The 14,792-nt window shown below is 43.5% G+C and overlaps 1 protein-coding gene across 4 annotated transcripts in view; it reads right to left on the reverse strand.

The window, feature by feature from the left end:
* Window positions 1-14,792, reverse strand: part of LOC138672777 (active breakpoint cluster region-related protein) — a 423,730-nt gene that overhangs the window by 77,607 nt on the left and 331,331 nt on the right. For all 4 annotated transcript variants that reach the window (XM_069761126.1, XM_069761127.1, XM_069761128.1 and 1 more), the window contains 3 exons: window positions 13,942-14,017; window positions 9,100-9,204; window positions 8,048-8,122 (listed from right to left, as the gene is read on the reverse strand). In XM_069761126.1, coding sequence (XP_069617227.1) covers window positions 8,048-8,122; window positions 9,100-9,204; window positions 13,942-14,017 — 256 coding nt within the window. The remainder of the gene's footprint in view (window positions 1-8,047; window positions 8,123-9,099; window positions 9,205-13,941; window positions 14,018-14,792) is intronic.

A 14,792-nucleotide genomic window follows, 5' to 3' on the forward strand; every position in this document is an offset into this window, starting at 1 on the left:
ACATATTTAGTGGGGTTACATTTAGAAGGGCCAAGCTGTATCTATAAAGATCACCTCTCGCATCAACAATTTGTTATAAAATGGCATACTGGCCCCCTCTGAGGACACATTCATACAGGCCAATCAAGGGGGGACACGACTGCTGATCGGCAATATAAAAGCCGATCAGGGGTCTTTAAGGGCGACGAAACAGTGATGGGCACAGAACGATTGCTAATATTTTAGTACTGTCACCATATAATATGTTCTTGACAGCACATGTGCTGTTTACACAGGATGATTTGCTGACGAAAACAATGATTTTTATATATGCACATGAGCTTTGTGCTCATTTGTTGGTCTGGTTAAACAGGCCAATAACCGGGAACTGAGGGCTCCTATGAATGCTCAGTTGCAGATTACCGGCTCATCTCAATGTGCAAAAAACCATATTTTTTTATGCACAGCTTAAAGGCGCCATAGATAATAGTGCAAACTCCTGCATAAAGCTTGATGCAGTAGCATGTAGAAAACGAGGAAAGCGGTACTCTGGTAATATGCCACTGGCGAATGTCGATTTCCTTGTATTCTACACCCTACAGTGATGAACCCAACAATCCATTGAGCTGAGCACTGCATGATCTGGTGATTGGATACTCATGTTATTGGTTTTTCTCAATTTTAGGTGTGGTAGCAGCGCTGACATTTTTCCTTGCTACTCCTTTTATAAAGTTTAATGCTTATGATAAAATGAAGAATTGCTTTAGTCTTGCTGCTCATTTCCTCCAGGACAGACATGATGACAGCTTGCTCATTTATTTTTGAAACTTCTAACGAAAGTCAACATATAAAGTTGACTATGCATGGCCATTTCTTCACCACAAGTTGGGGGATCCCCCATCATTAAAAATAGGTGTGAACCCCAGCTGTGGGACCCACATCTGCTGCTGTTCGTCCTTCGTAGTCAAAAATGACCATGACTTCAGGATTTAGAGAAGGATCAGTGGCTGGGGGTCTGGAGGTGACTGATGAAGTCAATCCTGGCCCTGAAGACTCACCCACATACGTGACGTAAGTAACCAGATGTGGTCAGGACAGTAGATACCGCGCTTGTGCCTTGTGAACAGTTCATGTTCTTTTTGCCTCAAAGTATCTCTTATCTTCAGCTGCATGTATTCCTGAGCTGACCCTGCCTCGGCAAGCTGAACGGTCCAGGGCAATCTTCTCCGATTTAGTGATGTTGACTACACAGTTTTAGAGAAACCCTTTAAGGCAGTCTTTATAACGTTTCTTCTGCCACATAACTGCTTGTTTTCTCCTATCACAGTTAGCAGCAGTTGCGTAGGCTATCGGCTATCTGGCATCCTGACGACAGGTCCAGCCCTCGTGGCCTGGGCTTTCAGCAGGAAAGTTTAAACGCTGCAGAGCCAGATTGTTCAAGGATTGCTGTGTCGGGGAAATTGTCTTGCCATCTAATGTGGAGAAGTATGTGGAGATCGCTCAGTCTTTTTAATATTGATTACGAGTCCGAAGTTGTTGCAAGCTTGTGAAAAACGGTCCATTTCATTCTGCATCTGCTGTTCTGTGCTGACGTGGAGTGCACAATCATAAAACAAAGTCACAGATAGCAGTCTCATGCTCCTATGTAACAGGCTTCAGACATCTGGGGTAGAATAGCTTGCAGTCAGTTCTGTACCTGACATGGATTCCGTCTTCGTAGTTGCTAAAGTAATCTCTCAACATGGCATAAAATAGCATACTGAACAGGGTCAATGCAAGCACACAGCCTTAATTTATGCAGCTTGTAACTAAGAAGGCCTCGGTTTGTCTCCATTATTCACGACCTTCACCATCATACCATCATGGAGCTTCTGGATGATTGTGATGAACTTGCTTGAGTAGCCATATTTTGCCATGATTTTCCACAGGCTGTCTCTGCAGACTGTGTCGAAAGTCAAGCCAACCAAGGTTATGAGAAGGTCGCTCCTTTTCTCCTATCACTTTTCCTGGAGTTAACGCATTGCAAAGACCATATCTGCCGCCCCACGTTCAACAGGGAAGCTGCATTGGCTGCTCCTCGACCTGGGAGGAGTAGTAGACCTTGGTCAAAGAGACCTTGAATCGGTAGCAGCTCTTGCTCAAGGTGGTTGAGCTGGTGGTTGAGCAAGAGCCAGAGTCTTCCCAGCAGTGGACAGAAGGGAGATGCCTCGATGGTTGTCACAAGATAGGCGGTTGTCTTTTTTCTTGCAGATGTGGATTATACTGGCATCTTTCAGCTGTTGCGGAACCGGTTTCTTTTTCCACATGGACAGGAATAGTTTAGTCATCATTTGTATCAGGACAGGGCCTCGGCAGGTATAGCATCGTTTCCTGGTGCTTTGTCATAGGAGAGTTGTTTTACTGCCTTCATGACTTCATCTTCACTGGGAAGAACATCGAAGTCCTTGCTGATTTCTACCTGGGGCATGCAAGCTATGGCTTATTCATTGATAACGGTAGAGCGATTAAGGACACTGTTGAAGTGCTCAGTCAACCGCTCCAGAATGTTTCTTTCCTGTCAGAAGCTTAGTTGCGTCTACATTGAGGAGAGATGAGGAGTTGGATGATTGGAGTCGATATACAGCCTTTAGCGCATCATAGAAGCGCTTGAGGTCACGGCTATCTGCATAGCCTTGGATTTCTTGGTGTCCTGCATCTTGCGTAGCTTTGTTTGAACCTTTCTTTTTGTGCTAGTAAAGACATCCTTCTTGGCTAGTGTTGTTTTCATGCTCTTTGTACTGTTGATGTTTCTGTTCTAGGAGTGGCTTTATTTCTTCGTCGCTTTCATGGAACCAATTTTGATTACTTCGGGCTGCTGGTCTGAGCTGCTCCATGGCAGAATTGTAAATAGCATCATAAAGAGTAGTCCACTGTTCTTTAACGCTAGTCTTTTCTGACTGCGGTATGTTTGACAGTCTGCCATCATAGTAATTTGCAAATTCCTCTGCAACGCGTGTTCTTTGCAGCTTGGAGACATTCATCCTCTTTGTAGTTTTCTGCTCTTGGGGTTTTTGTCAACAGTAGAATGTGAAGCCTGCACTTGGACATAATGAGGCAGTGGTTGATCCAGCAGTCAGCAGCTCTCATTACTCTAAAGTACATCCTATCCCTCTTCATTGCAATGATGTAGTCAATGAGATGCCAGTGCATTGAGCGTAGGTGCATCCACGATATCTTCTTGCGACTGGGTAGAGGGAACAGAGTGTTGGTGATGACAAGGTCATGTGTGGCACAAGTCTTGAAGAGCAGAAAGCCATGGCTGTTACACTTGCCAATGCCATGTCTCCCAATGACGAATTTCCGGTTTTGATAGTCTGTTCCCACTCTGGCATTAAAGTTTCTGAGTACAATGAGTTTGTCTGACTGTGGGATTATTATTTATTTTTTCTTAAACAGTTTTTATTGAATATTTTCATATGTAACATACAAAAAGTAAAAAGTATCCATGCAGGGACAAAGAAAAGCAAATACTGCAAAACAGTCAAGTAAAACAGCAAGATAATCAGTAAAGCATAACCGAATTACATGAGTCGGATTCACTCAACCATTAATTGATTGTCCAGAGAGTTGCCATAATGCGGTCTTGAGTATCATATTCCTTATCATTATTAACATATGATAAACAAAATAGAATGAAAAGAAGAAAAGAGTGTAAAGTAGGTAACAAAGTACAGAAAAAGGGAAAGGAGGAAAAGGGGGTCTGATTAAGAGGACGGAAGAAAGTGGAGGGAGAGAAGGGGATTGAGCTGTGAAGTATGAGGAGAGTTGAATCTCTCCCGTTTTGTGTTAACTGCCTCTCTGTTCTACCCTACTCCGCTAATTTGTCTCCAAGTGTTAGGAATTCAGGTGATTCGCAAAACAATCCATTCCTGCCATGTTTTGTAAAACGTATCCTCACGCTGTGTCGGTAACGGTGGATAGCCTCTCCAATCCCCGATATTGGGGGCTGTCTTAGAACACCACTTCCTAGAAATGATAGTATGAGGGGCCATTATGCAATGTTTTAAGAGTCCTACCTTGATGCTCCTGAAGAGGCCTGCGATCATTGACAGTACGCCCAGCTGTGGGTTACTTTGAATGATGTCACCAGAAATCTTTGAATACATTTCAAAGACCTTATTCCAAAGTCTTTAAATTGGTGGACAATCCCACCAGATGTGGAGCATGGTACCCTCAGATGCCTCGCATCTCCAGCAGAGGGCAGATACCAGTGGATATATCTTATGAAGGTGGGCTGGACATCTGTACCAGCTAGTTAAAAGTTAAAAGTTCGTTTCCTGAGCCCTACAAGCCAAAGGGAGCCTGTGAGCACACAAAAAGCTTTTTTCCATTGCTCAGAAGTAAACTCCAGCTTTCTCAGTATTCTCAGCTTTCTCCGACATAAGAATTGAGTATACTTGTGAGACTGCGTGTGCAGGGCTTGTCTCTTGCATCATCAATGATTCCAGTGGCGTCAGATCTGCCCCTTTTATTGAAGCCGGCTGTAGGGACGAGATGAAGGAATGTAGTTGCAAATATGCAAACCATGAGATGTGGAGTTCTGGAAATTCCTCCCTCAGTTCCGCCAGTGATTGCCGCCTCTCTAACATCCTAGAAATGTGCATCACTTGGAGTTTAGGTGTGTTGAATCGCACCAAAAACGATCCTACTCCAACACCCGGGGGAAACTCAGGATTGTCAAACACTGAGGTCATGGGACAGGGGCTGACTGTGGAATTAGTGAGGTAAAACTCAACATAGAACTTATCCTTAATGTTACTTGGATTGGTCTTGGAGGGAGCATAGGCACTTATCAGCGTGGAACAATTCTTATTTGTAAGTGGAAGCTGAAGTGTCATCAGGTGATCGTTGATACCCTCCGGAAGCTGGTTAAGTTTAAGAACAAGTTGAGATTTGATAGCAAATCCCACACCTGTTTCTTGTCGTTCAGTGTTGCCACTCCAGATAAGCATGTATCCACCACTCTGCTCTGTCAGGTGGCCCTTATCTGCTTAGCAAGTTTCGCTAGGAGATGTCCACGTTGTAGCGAGCTAGCTCCTTAGGAACCAGCGACATTCTTCTCTGTCTGCCTTGATTTTGTCTAGCAGAGTTCTCACATTCCTTGTGCCAAGGTTGAGCACCATCATTTTCCTTTTTGTATGTTGACCGCTATGAGGTAGGCTGGCCAGGTCAAGGTGAAGCAGACTATGTTTGAGATACCTTTTCTAGCCCCTTCCTCAACTGAGGTGAGCAGAGTGATCCTAAACGAGAACTGCTCAGATATCCAGGGAGTTAGCAAGCTCCACTGCTGCTTTGGTCCAGTGGAGAGCAACCCTATGCCCTGGGCCGCCTGGGTGCAGGTTCGTAACTACAGCTTCCAGTGATTCCACACCTGCTGCTTTGTCACTCCCCCATCACCACAAGACTTTGAAGTGCGGTGGTTGAAGTCATGACTTTGCACTTGACTGGAAATAAAGTGAGGAAGAGTTGCGCAGGTCGTCAGCCTCATTCTCTCATCCATGCCTATGGGGTCCCAGTGGCCAGAGCTAGTTGAGACAACTGGAGACCGGTGAGGTTGCAATGGATGGCCAGCAGCACCCTTTATGTGCCTTGCTGCACCCTCACAGCGCTGCATAACACTTTGCTGGGGAGCGCTTTTCTGTCCGTTAAAGCTTAGATGGTTTCGTCCACTGAATCCAGCCTTCACACGCATTGGTAGGCAAATCCTTAAACTCACTGTGGGCCTGAAAACAAATGGCTACCCTTACCTGGTTTGGACCGCCTGCCAAGGCTGTGTTCAATGGTGTTCCCACTGCCACATGCTAGCAGTTACTTGGAGGCACAGGCGAGAGTTGAGGACCAAAGATAGGAGAGCAGTCCTAAAAGGACACGGCAAGCCCTCCATCAGAGGTGCTACCTCTATCTGGACAGTCCATGAAGAGAAGGAAAGAGATGGATCCAGCACTTCAAATAAAATCCCAAGTTTTATTTAATTATTTAAAACATGATTCCAGAGAAAATTTCACCTGGTTATGAATAAGAAGCAACACTTTGAAACTAGTCAACCTTGATATTCAATTTCTCGTGGGACTTTCTCCTTGGATATCATATATAGCGATTGTTAAGTGTGAAATTTTCCCCTGGAATCATGTTTTAAAGAATTAAATAAAACTTGGGATTTTATTTGAAGTGCTGGATCCATCTCTTGCCTTTTCTTCATGGACTGCTTCCCCTTGGATTTTGGGATCCTTTGCACTCGGTGATAGGTGAGGTGATCATTTTTCTTTTCATTGTCTCTATCTGGACACCCCATGACTTATCCTGTGTATGAGAAGATCTCTTCAGATGGAAAATAAAATGAACTTTTATTAATTTTATCGGGCTCCGCATCAGTTTGGTTCTTCTAATACAAGTTGTATCAGTTAAAGCCATAGCAAAAAAATAAAAACTATAAACTTTTCCCTATATAAAGTGGTCAAAGAGTTAAGCATGTTCCTAAAAATAAGTACAATGCAAAAAAAGTGAATGTAGCTAAAATAAATAATTTATTGTGCAAAGCAATACCTCCCTCTGCATCATGTTCGCAGAAAGCAGTAATTAATACAAAGCAGCTAATGACTTTGGAGGCCGCCTCCACAACACATTAAGAAGAATGTAACTTTCTGATCCCAGGGAAGCGGGAGGACCACGGGGAGAAACCAAACAATACTCTAGTAAGAATATTCCTCAGCAGGAGACCAGCGCTCTTCTATCGGTAGCACACAGCTGCACACGTAAGTGCTTGGCTCTGCTGCTATGCGGCTGACGGATGTGGTCGATGTAGACCATGTTATTAATGGTGATACAGTATCAGGGCTGCTCGCTGGTGAACAACAGGAGAAACTCCGGAGACAATGGATCTACTTTTTATTAACTTTTGTATTGCTAAGGCTAAGTCAATATTGCATTTCTGCACTTAGCCAAAAATATGTCAGGAAAAGCTCCTGGGAAATACTTGAACATTCCCATGGGTCCCTGTTCACCAGAACATCTGGTCAGTGTGCGTCCGCATACCACTTATTAGAGAGCATAGGAAAGAGCATCACATTTTAAGCTCCTATATAGGGGGGGTCACCGCAAAAAAAAAAAAAAACAACCAACAATCTGTATAACATGAGTTAAACATGTTTTTGCAGTGGGTCCTTATGGTGGGCTGATGCCGCTGCGCCCATCGAGACTGTGGTCACCGTTGGGCCCATACAGGCCCAGACCGGCCACAGGAAAACGGGTGAATCCTGCAGAGTCAATGTTATTGGGGGGCCCGTCTGACACTGGGCTTATAATAGAATATACCTGACAGTGACGCAAACACTGTGAATTTAACCTTATAAAAAAAATGTTGCTAGCATTTTTTTATTATTATTTTAGTGTTCTTTTAAGACGGTAAAACATTAGGGCTCATTCAGACATCAGGGAATTTACTCTAAGGTAAAAAAAAAAATTAAATAAAAAAACCCATTGATTTTCATTAGTGTTTTGGATCCGAGCATCATCAGTGTTTGGTTAAGGTGTCAGTTTTTACAATCAGAATTCTATAGTTTTTATCGTAGGATATCGTAGACTTGCATCAGCGACTCAAATCAAAATTGGATGCGTCTCCGTGACTTGGTGAGGTCCAGATACTCAAACATACACACTACATATAGAAATGAGTCAAGAAAATTCGATGTTCGGATGAGCCCATGAGCTTTATTGATATTTGTGCTGGATCTTCTCTAAAACTGCCAGACAAAAAGATGGCAGCATGCTGAGCCGTATTCTCAGGTGAGGAGACGGAAACCCAACACACAGGTGTCAGCGGAGTCCGGCTTTTGTCACTGCTGCGAACAGAAACAAGGTACTAATAGTGACGATCTAAGAGGCCACACTTCATTAATAATACATATTTCAGGTCAATTAGAAATACAGAAGAAAACGTTGATTTACTACAAGACCACCTCCACATGAGATCAGCTTTTACACGGAACCAATACAAACAGATGAGCTCACGTCTCAGGACGGCAGGACTTACTGGCAGAGTGGTCGAAGCCTTTGGCAGAGTGAACGATCACATGCAGAAAACCGTACAGCCCAGAAGACTCGTCATCTAGGAGAAACATGGAGGCGTCAATGCAAAATGTACATTCAGAGAAAAAAACAGCACAATCAAGTCTTCTCTTACAGAAACTGCTTTACTACCAGACAGTTGATTCCGGATACGGACATAGGCTGCCGGGGGAAACATGCAGGCACTGGAATTTATGCTGCCGACTGGAAATATTTCCTTTCTTGTTGCACATTTTAAAGCACTACTCCACCGTTGTTGTTTTTATTTAAACAGGTTTCCCCACAAAAAAAAGTTGTTTTTCATCAACAGATCTCAGAATAACATATAATGCACAATTGAATGTGATTAAATAAAATATTCCTGTGCCGCGAGGTTAAATATCTTCGACAAATCCTAAAAAAAGCTCTGTCTAGGAGTGATGGAGTGAGTCCCATAGACAAGACGATGCGTGAAAGTGCATACATGACCGTCATTTCATTAACAAAGGGAACACAGACCCCCCTCAATTGAATTTTGGCCATCTCTTTAAGAATGATTTCACATAGTTATTTTTTTGTTGGGGTACATGCTACATTTTTTTCTTTTAAACTAAAGCCAAAAGTGGATTTAAACAGAATGGGAAATATTTTAGTTTTTGCTGGATTTTGGTTCCGACTCATGAAAAAAAAAAAAAAAAAAGGTGTACGAAAAAATTCAGTGGCTAAAAACCACTACAAAATCCTCAATAAAGTCTGAATGTTTTACAACTGTAGTCTGTTGCCACTTGGGACTATCTAAAAAAAAAAAGACAACCTCTCTACAGAGATGAACATCGGAAGTGCCTAAATTGCTTTTCTGCTTTGGAAAATGTGCAAAATCTCGTAATATTTCACTCAGAAAAGCAGGTAATGACGTCTCTAACATTTCTACTGTATGACTAAGTACCCTTGAAGAAAAAAAGGAAAATGTCAAAATACAACTTGCAGTGCCACACGGTGGTCAGAAGGTTGTACTACCGGCCAGCTGCAGTCGCTTACCATCTTTATTACTGATTATAGGCATGTTGTGAACGGTTCTCAGCTTGAAGCAGGATCCGGTGAGCACCTGGAGCTCCAAAGAACTGAGTGCAAAGGCTTGTAGATCTAAAATGAAATGAAACGAACAATTCAAAGCATGTCCACATGTACAAGTTTTGAGTTGCAATAATTCTGCGACACATCTGTGATAAAACAATCATGTGCTCCATTCAGATTTGATGCATATTTGTTGCACATTGCAAAGGGTGAAATCCGCAGGACAAATGAACATTTAAAAAAAAAAAAAAAAAGAAACATTGCAGGTTAATTTCAGAAACAGATTTGGAAAAAAAATATTTAAAAAAAAGCAACTAAATTGCAGCAATGAAAAACCTGCAATATATCTGGTTCACATTGTTCTAGAAAGAGCACTCTGCATTTAAAGGGGGTACTCCCACCCTGTACATAATGGAATATTGGTGGGACTTTCAGCTGTCTCAGAACTAAGCCTGACCGTTGCACTGACAGATGCAGGTCCCATTGTTGGGACCAACGTCTATATGTTCATGACACATCCTGTGGAGAGACCACGAAAAGCCCTTTCAGATGCAGTTAGGCTTTGCAGTCAAAGTTAATACAATTACAGTGGCATAACTGCAAAAGCTGGACCCATCCTGATACATACGTCCTCCACCCTGGTATATATGTCCTCCATCCTGAGCCCATCCTGGGATCTATGTCCTCCTTCCTGGGATCTAAGTCCTCCTTCCTGGACCCATCTTGGTATATATATCCTCCATCCTGAGCCCATCCTGGTATATATGTCCTCCATCCTGGGATCTATGTCCTCCTCCCTGGACCCATCCTGCTATATATATCCTCTATTCTGGGCCCATCCTGCTATGTATATCCTCCATCCTGAGCCCATCCTGGTATATATCATCTTCCATCCTGGTGTAGGTGTATACATCCTCCATCCTGGGATCTATGTCCTCCTCCCTGGGCCCATCCTGCTATATATATCCTCTATCCTGGGCCCATCCTGCTATGTATGTCCTCCATCCTGAGCCCATCCTGGTATATATGTCCTCCATCCTGGGATCTATGTCCTCCTTCCTGGACCCATCCTGGTATATATATCCTCCATCCAGAGCCCATCCTGCTATGTATGTCCTCCACCCTGAGCACATCCTGGTATATATGTCTTCCATCCTGGGACCTATGTCCTCCTTCCTGGGCCCATCCTGCTATGTATGTCCTCCATCCTGAGTCCATCCTGGTACATATGTCCTCCATCCTGGGATCTATGTCCTCCTTCCTGGACCCGTCCTGGTATATATATCCTCCATCCTGATACATATGTCCTCCATCCTGGGCCCATACCGATGGTATACATGTCCTCCATCCTGGTACATATAATCCTCCATCCTGGTGTATATATATATCCTCCATCATGGGCCCATCCTGGTATATATATCTATCCTCCTATATGTCTTCTGTTCTGCAGCTTTTCTTTAACGCATAAAAAATAAACAATTCCACTCACCTTCTCTAAGCTCCCCCCTTCCTCTTCAGTAGCCGACAGCTCACAGGCAGTTCATGACACCATTGCCATGCCAGTGACTTGTATGCTGGCGTCAGCTGCTAGCCAGCATACAGCCTCTGATTGGCTGTGGCATGTATTGTGGTGCAGGGACCCGGTGGGTCACAAACCGTTTTTTTTTTAATTACTTATTTCAATAATTAAAAAATATGGCATGGGGACCCCTCTATTCTTGATAACCAGCCTTGCTGAAGGGGGACCTTGCAGGCACTGCAGGATTTTAAACCTTTATGGTGTAATGTGTTGCTAATTGTTTTCTTGGTGACTCTGGTTCAAGCTGACTTGAGATCATTAACAATTTCCCCCAATGTAGTTTAGACTGATCTCTCACCTTCTTCATGATCAAAGATACCCCACGAAATGAGATTTTGCATGGCACGCCAGATCGATGTCGATTGAGTGTCATTTTGTATTTCTTCCACTTTCTTACTATTGCACCAACAGTTGTCTCCTTCTCACCCAGCATCTTACTTATGGCTTTGTAGCCCATTCCAGCTCTGTGCAGGTCTATGATCTTGTCCCTGACATCATTATAAAGCTCTTTGGTCTTGCCCATGTTGTAGAGGTTAGAGTCTGACTCATTAATTGAGTCTGCGGTCAGGAATCTTTTATAAAAGTGACTATGTAAGAGAGCTGTCTTTAATACAGGTAAGGAGTTGATTAGGAGCATGTAACTGGTCTGTAGGAGCCAGAACTCTCAATGGCTGGTAGGGAATCAAATATTTATTTCCCCCACTGCATTACTGCGCATGCGCAGGCGCACTATATCCCGGAACACAGCTAAATACTTCCGGGACATAGTGTACCTGTGCATGCTCAGTAATGCTTTTCGGCTTTGGGCAAAGCATACTCCGCGTGCGCGAGGCAAGATTGCATTGCGCATGCGCGAACTATGGAGGGCACCTACTCAAATGCCTGAAAATATTGCAGACAGCGGGGAAGGATGGGGTGGAGGAAAGAAGACGAAACACCGCCCAACTGACCGGACACAGGGCATTTACATAGCCAATTTGAGGTGACAGATTCCCTTTAATAACGCCAGCTCAACACGCAAAAAATAAGCCCTCACCCAACCCCAGATCACGAAAAATGGAGACGTTAAGAGTTTCGGAACATTGCGCACTTTTTTTTTTTTTAAGTAAAGTTTGGAATTTGTTTTAGCACTTAGATTAAAAATAACCTAGACATGTTTGGTGTGTATGAACTCGTAATGACCTGGAGAATCATAATCTCAGGTAAATTTTAGCATTTAGTGAATCTAGCAAAAAAGCCAAACAAGAAACGAGTGTGGGATTGCACTATTTTGCAATTTCACCGCACTTTGAATTTTTTTTCCCGTTTTATAGTACACGACATGGTAAAACCAATTGTGTCTCTCAAAAGTACAACTTGTCCCGCAAAAAATAAGCTATATTGACAGAAAAATAAAAAAGTTATGGATCTGGGAAGGAGGGGTGCGAAAAACGCAAAAGAAAAAAATGGAAATACCCCGGGTCATAAAGGGGTTAAGGGGTTAAAGATCCGGGACAGTCCACAAAAAGTGGGAGGACAAACAAAACACAGAAATTGTGATAACTCCAAGTACCGATTAGAGAAGAATCAGTCAGGATTGGGCCCAGGGCGAACAGAAGTCAGAAGGGACAACTCTGTAAATATGGGGTCTTTACATAAACTTGATGTGCTTGTCAATAAAGGTTCAAAAACTTCTAAAATCCTTATAAACCTTAGTAATGATAGAAACAGATGGCTAAGGCTTTGTTCACACGTTGCGTTTTTGCTGCGATTTTTATTTATGCTAATTTTAAGCCGTGTTTTACTGTGTTCTTGCAAACTGCAGTATGCCACTTTCAGCATTTTTGCAATGTTTTTTTTCACCCACAGAAAGCAATATTGTTCAAAAACGCAGCAAAAAATGCAGGTATCAGGTTTTGCTGCGTTTTTGGTGCAAAAACCTTAAGAAAATTGCATTATGATTTTTGGTGGGCAATAAATTATCATCATTCACAAGAGACATCAAAAACAGAAAAACAAACCACAGCGAAAACGCAACATGTGAACATAGACTAAGGGTGCTTTCACGTTGCTTTCTGTCTCACTGTAGGAGGGCATACATCCGCAATCCCCAGCAGAATGGGGTCCGGACGCATGCGCAGAGGGGCCAATATGCTGCAATGGTGACAGCAGAGCAAACGTGCCCTCTGCGCTTTTTTCAGGGGTTTACACCTACTGGAGGCAGACACCCAGAGGTAGTAGGCTGTGTCTGAGTGTCCACCTCTTGTAGTGTAGACATACACTCCAGCAATAAGTCACCGCTGCAGTCTATTGGCCTCGCCGGCACAGGAGGAGTGCAGAGGAGTGCAGAGAAGCACAGCGCCGGGGACAGACAGCAGTAGGTAAGTATGTAGTGTTTGTTTTTATTACTTTTACGCTGGTAACCAGGGTAAACATCGGGTTACTAAGTGCGGCCCTGCGCTTAGTAACCCGATGTTTACCCTGGTTACCTAGGGACTTCGGGATCGTTGGTCGCTGGAGAGCGGTCTGTGTGACAGCTCTCCAGCGACCAAACAGCGACGCTGCAGCGATCGACATCGTTGTCGGTATCGCTGCAGCGTCGCTGAGTGTGAAGGTACCTTAAACCGTCTCAAGGCCTAAAACCAGAAGGGATTGCGGCCAATATGTAAACTAGCAGCATGGCTTTGTAGATAAACAGGAGATTTACCTGCAAAGCAATACCTTTATAGATGGAAGTGGTCACGTCCTGATGCCGTCCCTTGTGGCCTAAACCCTTAAACACTTTATTCAAAAATGTGGACGGCAATAAATAAATACAAAAAAAATGGCACAACAAAGAAAACTGCATTAAGACTATTAACAAACGAAAAGTTGCAAAAGAAGCAAAACTCGTCTCACCAATGACCAGAAACTCCCATTCTAATGCTGCACCGTTCCTCACCCGTCTCAATTCCCTCCTGCAGCCTTGAGCATCTGGATTAGCTACTGCTGCCTGTGATTGGCTGCAGTGGTCACATTTCTCTGCTTCAGGAAGTAAGGATTGTACGGGGGCCAAGCAGCATCAGAATGGCAGTGATGGGTGAGCAGTGCTTTTATTATAATTATTAACTCCTTCTTGGCCGTCTGTAATAATTTTTACTGTTTCGACATGAAGTGAATCTTGGCGGTGATGCGCACATGTAACAAGGATGAAGCGGCGCAGTCCATCAGATCAGATAATGTCAGTGGGTTATACAGGAGGCTTTTACCTTTCTTCTGCAGCTTCTGAATGGCCTCCCTCCACTCCGACCTCTCATAATCTGATGATAACAGGAACAGATAGCTCTGAGGAGGAGAAGACCAAGATGACTGCATTATCTTACGCAATTTACTAGAGAGAGACATGGACAGAATGAATCATTTACAATACAGCACCTGACACAGAAGTCGAGGAAACCACATTACCTGACTATGTAACCCAAAGATCTTGGAGACGGTAACCAAAATTGCAGAATAATATGTACCGTATATTTTTCACTGTAAGGTACACCTGGACACACGTAGCCAAACCATACACTTTCCCGTGGTGGCCAATAACTGCATGATTTATTGGCAAAATTGCACAGCTTTTGGCCACCATGCACAGGCCGCATACATTCAGCCACACCGACTGGTCTTACCCTAAAATAAGAGTAGCAAAATCAACTTTTGCAGCAGTTTTGAGGCCTGCAGCCATTTTGGAGGGCTGCTTAGTTTTCTTTTTTTATACACTTCACACTTTCGATGTATGTTGTATCTCACTGGTGGCTAATATGAAGGGACATTTACCTATTTAGTTGTGTTACTTTCCTGGTGTGACTGCATTACATAGAATGGACGTTCAGGCAGGCATATGTGCTAAGCATGTAAAGTGTCGGAAGGGCGGCTGTGGACGTATAGAGTGCAATCACACTGGTCGATTATCCTGAATGACAGTTCCTAGGAGCACTCGCTTGCCAAAACTCATGCAGTGGAAAACGGCTGGAAAAACACTCATTCATTGGGTGGCTTAAAAATTGAAGCACGGCAGCACATAGTCCTGTGCGGACAAGACTCCCGCTGCCGAGAACAATGGCAGCCG

Source organism: Ranitomeya imitator, chromosome 3 (genome assembly GCF_032444005.1).
Source record: "Ranitomeya imitator isolate aRanImi1 chromosome 3, aRanImi1.pri, whole genome shotgun sequence".
NCBI lineage: Eukaryota > Metazoa > Chordata > Amphibia > Anura > Dendrobatidae > Ranitomeya > Ranitomeya imitator.